We start from the raw sequence: 8,363 nt of genomic DNA on the forward strand, positions 1-8,363 counted from the left end.
ATTTTTTTTTTTTTTTTTTTTTTTTTTTTTTTTTTTGGCGGGGGGCAAAGGGGGAAGGATGCTTGGCTATGCAGAATTTCAACATACAGAAACAAGATCTTTCTGTGACTGCCAAGATAAGTGCTGTAACTGGAAACATAAAACATTTCTAGCTTCAGAACTGAACTTGATTAAAATACTACCATACATCTTCAATTGTCAGACTACACAATCAAATCCATCTCTTAAATTTATTTGGCATTATTTTCAAAATCAGAAGATGACTGTTCCCAGATACTTCCATGTCAATACTATACAATTCAATCAACTAAATCACTTCTATGTTTTGAAGAGACTAATCCCTGCAATATACTTTTATGTAGCTCTGCCTGAAAACTTGGACATTTTATGCAACTTTCATCAGATGTTAAAACAATATTAAAAACCTATTAGTTAAAAAGCTAGAAAGAGAGTTCTATTTGAAAAATACAGTGCAGACTTTTTTTTTTTTGTGTTTAATCCTGGTACTTCACTGCTCAGCAGAGACTTTTTCCTGCCAGCTGATAAAACTTTCAGGGTATAACAGGTCTGAAAGTTTACAACAGCAAGGATATTTGTCACTTCAGTTACTTTGATACGTCTTTTTTTTTTTTTTTTTTTTTTTTACTGTCTTTAAGTTTGCATCTATAAATTTCATTTTGTAACAAAATTTTCGTTCTGCATTAAGAAGACACAATCATCTTATTGCATACAAGAAGATATAATAGATATTTGGAAACGGTATATACCTGAAAGCTTGGACAAGTACTTGACAGCGATAGATAGCAACATTCTGAGTCCAGCTACGATATATACCTCCATTCCAGATAAATAAATTTCATGTAACAATAATTCAAGTTTTATTAGAAAAACATTTCTTGTGATTGACTATAATCAAATACAAAATGGATTAATATATGTTCACATTTGAAGAATGAAGCAAGCAAGACCAAGTGCTACTTTTTGATATAAAGAATCGCAGATTAGACTTCATGTAAAGTGTTTCTCACCCAGATGGATAGAAGGTTTTTTAAGCAGTAAATGTATTTTATTTTATTTATTTATTTTTTTAATTCTGCCTCTGTGGTAAATACAAGCATACATTTTCTTTTAATTACCAGGTTTAGTAAGGCTTAGATATTCACTATGTTAGCCTGCAGAAAACAATGCCCAATGCCGACCAAGTGACTCTATGGATAAAATTTCTAATAAATTAAATTCTCCATACATTACCTTTGTCTAGCTGGACTTCTCTCTTGGGAAGAGTGGTAGAAGTCAGAGGCTCTCCTCACTCTGGGGTTGTATATATATATATACATTCTCTTCTCTTTCTTTGTCAATATTTATTGCAGATAAATGACATCAGCTTTGGGGTTGCACATTCTAAAAGAACTTATCTTAAGAAAGAGGTGACTGAAAATGAAACAATCTAACTGCATTGCTCTGAACTTTTTTTTTTTTTTTTTTTTTCTTGTTTACAGGGCAAGGAAAGGGAAGATAAAAGACCTGTTCTTTTGCAACACAAAATGACTTTGCCAAAAAAGCCTGTAGGCTTATCAGCAGGCTGTAGTGCTGAAGTTGTGTTCACAAAATGAAAGTTCAAGTTTTGGGATAGCTGCTTGGCAATTGTCTTTTCTGTCTCTTGCAAAAGAGTGGTATAAATTTTTTGAGGCAGAAGCATAAGTCAGCCAGTCACCTTGTGGCCATGCACAGAATGACTTACAAACTGAGGAACACAGTGATATTTTCTTTCAAGTTGTTCCTGACCTTTCATTTACTAAATAATATGTGTATTGCATTAGGCCACTGAGGCCAAAAGGCTGTGGGACTGAGCATTATTTATATGCACAATAAAAGACTGTCATCCCATGTGTTGCACGAGAGTAAGCTACTTGTAGAATGACTACAGATGTAGATCTCTTCCCCTTCAGTCTGAAGAGATATTTGAATTGTTTTTGATTTATTTTTATTCTTATTTATTTTTTCTCTTCAGGACAACATCATTTAACTCACCTCATGGCACCTTTACTTCCACTATCCCTAAAGTAGTATCACAAATTCAACTTTGACAGGTCCTCAATGCCTGGCTCTGTTCTGTTTAAATGCAATTTGTCCTGCTTCCTTTTGTGCTACCTGTTGGCTTTCAGAGGTCAATAAACATCTCCCCATTCTTTATATGCAGTTCCCTTCCTCATCCTTGCCTTTGCTGTGATGCCTCTACACTTAACACCGTTTTGGCTGATGCTCAGTTGAGTTTACTGTCTATAAACTACAAATTTAATTTTATTTCAATATTTCCTGTTTTCTGCAGAATTTCTGCAGCTGTTGCTGTTGGTAAAATTTTAATATTGGATTATAGTTCCTTTGTAACAGAGCTGCTTTTGTTCTTTATTTGTGTAGTGGGCAGTACTATGGAAAGTTACTTGCGATAAGGTCACCCATATCCTTCAAAATTCTGAGATAAGGGCAAGGGGGCTTTTTTCTCTGTGGTAACTTTTTTTTTTTTTTTTTTTTTTTTTTTTTTTTTTTTTTTTAATAGCTTTGATGAGACTACAGTTATTACCACAAGAAAGCCCAATAGATAGCCTACCATTTCTATTAAGACTGCATCTCTCTATTGACAGTGAGGGAAGGCAGAGTTTAGCACACCGGATACACGATGTCTTGGAAGATTCTTCCATTTTTCCCCCAATACCATGTAAAAAGTGTTTATCCAGGTTTGACTAGAAGACTTTAACTGGAAGCACACATTCCCTTCTGAATCACCCCATCCATTGCACTTAGTAATTTTCATTAGTTTGCTACGGTCACCTGAGCTTTATTTGTATTGTTAAAATGAAATAATACCACTGCAACTATTTCTTTAAAACATGCCACACCTGTTTAAATAGTCAAATCCATTTATTTTATAAAGAATATCTGTCAGTTACCCTACAAAGCATGGTCTATGGGTTAAATAACTGGGAAGAAAACAAAGATTAATAAAACTGACATCCGGAACCATGGTACAAAGAGTAATTTAACATATCAATTCCCTCTCCCTTAAGTGGACTACCTGAAAGGGTGGAGCAATTTAATTAAAAAAAAAAAAATTCCAAAAGATTCTGCAACTTTTTTTTTTTTTATTATTATTATTTTTATGTAGGTACATCTATGGAAAGCTATTTAGTTCAAAACATAAACAAATTCAACTTTCAACTTGAGAGATTTTAATGTGGAAGTTCTTCCAGCCCGTATGTAAATCTGAACTATAAGAGACTGATTTGAGCCCAAGCAATGCAGGCAAAATTCCAGTTTCTTCAATTCTTCAGTCCCACTGAAATTAATGGCAGCTTAGTGACTTCGATTAAAATTCATTCTGTTTTGTGTGTTCAGGTTTTGTATAGATGTTTTTCTTAGCCATACAAAACACCTTGAAGTACTGATTATTTTAGCTAATTTTGCTTTGCAAAAAGTAACATTATTAATTAGTACAACCCTAATCACCTTCCATTCCAGATGTAGAGTAGAACTATTAACAAGGAGATAAACAATGGGGTAATAATTTTAACAGATGTTCAGATGGGCATAAATGCCCCCCACCCCTCAAAAGCTAGCCAAGGCAAAGGCAAGGTACAGAGATGCAGAAGCTATGAGAATCTTTGAAAGTTGTTGGACTACTAGAGTTTTGAGATGCTGGACACTGACAACCTGCATGTTGAAAACTGTGATTCCAGCACTATTCTAATACTGTTACATTGTCTTTGATCTGGAGGAGCTGTGTGTTCAGCCGGAGTGGAGAACAGGTAGAGTAAATCCACCCTGGCCACAGTAACACATGCTGTAATGTCTGCCCTCAGCTTTTGGAGAAGAAAGCCACTCACCATGGCTTTTCTCCTCCACGTTTCAGTCCAAGTAGATGCACCAACTAGAATGTTGCCCACTCTGGCACAACTGCAGACTGAAATTTGATTTCCCTTTGCAAAGGAGATATTTCAAGCACCATTGGCTATCAGTGATTTTTCAGGTCCACCCTCAGAAACAGGCCTGCAGACCTGCAGTGTGACTGCTTCCCACGAGGGCTCAGCTCCAGCTTACATAGTTAATGACTTCAGCTATAGCTACCTTTGCCTAAAACACGCTATACAAACAACTGAAGATTTTCATGAATGTGTTTTTTGTTCGCTACGTGAGTTTGCTGGGAAAAGGTGTTTCTTAAATATAATAATAGTGACGGGCAACGTGTGGCCCTTTGCCATGAATTCTTGAAAAATGTTTCAGCCATTCATACCACATATAAGCATTTTAACCTTTTCTTATGCTTGAAGTAAAGGTATACCAAAACCATATTGTAGACAACATAACAAGAGGTCTGGTCTTCCTGTAACAGTGTCCAGTTGGTAAAAAATATCTTGAACTTGTTGAGACTGAAAAGTGTGTTAAAATATAGAAGAAAACAGGAAAAACTGATTCACAAGCCAGTGAATTCTATACTGACTATTCAATTGGACTGGTCACAGTAAAGAAATGAGAAACTTTTGGAGCAGTGAAAAGATGCATTGAAGATGCTTGACCTAAAGTCACAGTAGACCAGCATGAAGAATCACTTGGAAATGATATTGTTGATTAATCACAGTTTGATTTGTAATAAATACTGAACATGCTGTATTTGGCCACAGCAAAGTTTATTTATGCAGCAGCTTCTCATCATGTTCATAACAGCATAGAAATGACACTCTGAAATGGGAACCTGTAGGTTTCATAGGCCCATTATAAAGGACATATAAACCTACAGAACCAGAGGATGCATTACATGCCCTGTCACAGTGCAACTCAATTAAGAGGGCTTTCCATGCACCTCTCTGAAACTGATCCATTCCCCGGTCTGACATGCAGGAATCATGGAAAGGAGGCAAGAGGGAGCATTTAATTGCATGAAAGAGGTCCTGATAAAAAGCACTGTAAAGGGAGGCATATAGCTCTGGTTCCTGCATCCTGTAATGCCTTTTCCTTTTGCAGAGGCATGATCTGATAGAAAATGTACACACAGTGCAGGAAGCAGAGCTTGGAACACTCTGATTTCTTGAGTGCTGTAATGAGCTGTAGAGAAATAATTGTTAAAAAAAAAAAAAAAAAAAAAAAAAAAGTTTCCTGGCTGAAACTGATACACTTTTGCAAGTTTCTGATATTGGAAAGTACCCAGTTATTCACACTAATATCAATGATATCTAAGTACATGTGCTCATGTGCTTACGTTAGTGCTTTTCTATGATCAAGGTGGGGAAAAGCAAATGCATTTCTTAATAAATGAATCAGATGAACAGACTCTGTTGAAAGAAGTCATGAAAGTTAGTTGTATTTAACTAAAAAGGGTATGTGGATGCCTACATAGTTCACCCATTGTAGATCTATGTCTGTTCAGACCTAAGTCTAAATGCAGAAGCCTATATATAAACTCCTGGCACCATTTCATATGAAACGAGATGTACAAGGCACAGTGCACAGCTAAAGATGTTACACAGGGCATAGGGAAGATCTGCTCCCTTCCAAAGGGTACTTGGAGGTCTGGCAGGATACTCTGGGACACCTCAGCAGGTTCTGGGCTCCCAACTGAATTAAATGCTTAGACACGACTATCAGGGGTGTCTTGGGAAAGTCATATCTTATGCGAAGATGTGTACATATTGTCTTCATTGACCTACATTCAAGTGGATCTCTAGGTGAAAGGTAGATGAGATCAGTAGTACCTGATCCCCCCTGGAACAGATCCTCCTGAAAACAATGTCAAAGCACATGTAGGATAAGGAGGTGATCCGAGACAGCCAACATGGCTTTACCAAGGACAAATTGTGCCTGACCAGTCTGGTGGTCTTCTATGATGGAGTGGCTGCACCAGTTGACAAGGGAAGACCGATCAATGCCATCTACCTGTATTTCTGTAAGGCCTTTGACATGATTCCACATGGTCCCTCATTTTTTTGCAGCCAGAAATTGTTATATAAACAGTAAATAAATACTCCCAGCCTCCTGTTTTCTTTGTGTGACAGATGTCTCATAAATTATATATATATAACAAATTCATCTCATTCAGAAAAACTGCCTTCAGACACGTGTGTCTGGTGGCTTTTTTTCACCTACCATTACAAATTCAAGTGCATTTACTGACCATGGCTTGTTTAAGTTGTCATCTTTGTTCTGTGTTTTGACTTTCTGCAGTATTTTATTGTTTTAAAAACTGAAACAGTGACTCCTTTCTATTCAGTTTGCCTGGTACACGTTGGGACGTGTTGGAACTTTCACACAAAACTTAATGAATAGGAATTACAGATAAGGAGGGAGAAGAAAGGAGACATGCAAAAGTAAGATACAAGTACACTGAAAGGAAGGTCAGCTAAGAAACAGGACACCATTGAGCATCACTGTTGAATTCATACCCACATGCAGTTATGCTTTGTGGAGGAAGCATGACAATGAGCTTCTCAGATGACTAGAACAAAATTTTGCTTGTCTTGTGTCTACATGACTACATGACTACACAGCCAACAGCTAGACAAGTAATTTATCAATCACCTCTTAAAATAGCTGTTACTCTTTCTTTTCCTCATGCCCACTGATGGCAGTGAGAAGTTACTGCAAAATGTTACTGGATTTGCAACTTGCAAGTGCATAAAGAGATAGGTATTCACTCTTTTATTGTCCTCATCTCTTAACAGCTTAACACCTTTGGCTAGTGTCTTTTTTACATTTAGGATTTTGGGGATGGGAATCCTGTTCCTTACTGCACTGGTGTAACTGCAGAGCAGTAGAAAATATCAGTTTTGCTCTAACAGCTGTGGATGTGGGTTTGCAGAGGTTGCAGCTGGGTGCAGAGAGGAAATGGATAGGGTAGGAAACACAGGGCTAACAGTTCATAAAACCCAAAGCATAAGGGCAGAAGTCTATGAACAGCACTTTGCAAACAGTGTAGCAATAGCCTAGGGAAATCTGTTGCAGGTTGAAGGGGTTTAATTTAGGGTTTAATATGTGATCCATCCAGCTCAAACTAAGCAGTTAAGTGTGTTTGCCAGACAAGTAGAAAAACAGTGGCCCAGTGGAGGAAAGCATGCCAGCTGCGAGTCAACTTGTAGTTGAAAAATAATTTCTGACTTTGGAAGTAGCAGATCTTTCGTGTCCTATCTGTTAAACCAGACATGAAGAAGAGGTTGTAGAACTCCTGGCTCCACGCAGAACTGTCTCAAAATCAGACCCTATGTCTGAGAGCATTGTCCAAATGCTTCTTGAACTCTGGGATGCTCAGTGCCATGACCACTGCCCTGGGGAGCCAGTGCTGTCTTTTCGATGGAAAACCTAACATCCAACCTGAACCTCTCCTGATATGGGGAGTATGCCACTTTTTAATGTCAGCTTGGGTTGTGAAGCTAGCTAGGCTGACATTCACTGATTTTGAAGACAGTGGAGCCTACAGAGAGAGGATATATTGTGGTGTTGACATGAAACACATTTTAATCTGTCCCCCTTGCAAGCTGTTACAAGTCGTCCCTCAGCTAGATGACTGAGAAACTGTAGAGTAACCTCTTCAGTGGAGAGGGAATACCTTATCTGGATGATTTATTTTAAAGAGAAATTATTACTTTGGTATGTGTCTTCATTACTTTGAATCTGAGTTTTTCAGTCCAGTGAAAAAATACAAAAAAAAAAAAAAAAAAATACAGAAAATGATCAGGATGACCTTGCATGCAGAGAAGTCAGAAGTGTATTTTGGCTGATGACACAGCTACAAATCAGTTTCTCAGATTGGGTCCACAATGTCTATTTTTATGTAATTTCTTTTGATCAGGTTCTAAATCTATGAATATATATATATATATATATTACTTATTTTGGCCCAGAATTTTCAGTGCTAGAGGTAGAGGAGTGTTTCTTTTGTATTCTTGTTTGGAAGATTGTGACCTAGATGAAAAGAACTCCACCAGTAGTTTTAAGAAACCACCAGTAGTTTTAGTTACCCTAAAACTACTGGTGGTTTGGGTCACTTCAGGCATGTTTTACCTGAAAATAATTTTTCAGAGCTGGGTAGACACTATTCCTTTTTCCTACTAGAATGGGATTAAAACACCAAAGGAGGCAACATGAAATCCATCTTAATTTCCTCTGTGTTAATAGAGAAGACATAGCCATTCTTAATAGAGTTACCCAAAAGTGGTCTATACATTATTTGGAGGAGCTGTTCTCCCCTATTGACCTCAAGTCTGGAGCTGTAAATTTAAACACTTCCCTTGGAAGCAAGACAGATGTATTTCAGTGTTCCTTTAGAAACTGCAGGCCGTATACATTTAGATGCAGGTGCCCGCAGTTTCTGTGGGTGC

General features: G+C 37.4%; 1 protein-coding gene across 1 annotated transcript in view; it reads right to left on the minus strand.

Annotated features, from left to right (window-relative positions):
- Positions 1–5,961, minus strand: part of LOC118164492 (cysteine-rich venom protein TEL1-like) — a 14,680-nt gene extending 8,719 nt beyond the window's left edge. Inside the window, exon 1 of the mRNA XM_035322037.1 lies at positions 5,835–5,961. Within this exon, the coding sequence (XP_035177928.1) occupies positions 5,835–5,961 (127 nt within the window). The remainder of the gene's footprint in view (positions 1–5,834) is intronic.
- Positions 5,962–8,363: the final 2,402 nt, after the last annotated feature.

The sequence above is a fragment of the Oxyura jamaicensis genome, chromosome 3, assembly GCF_011077185.1.
Source record: "Oxyura jamaicensis isolate SHBP4307 breed ruddy duck chromosome 3, BPBGC_Ojam_1.0, whole genome shotgun sequence".
Lineage (NCBI taxonomy): Eukaryota > Metazoa > Chordata > Aves > Anseriformes > Anatidae > Oxyura > Oxyura jamaicensis.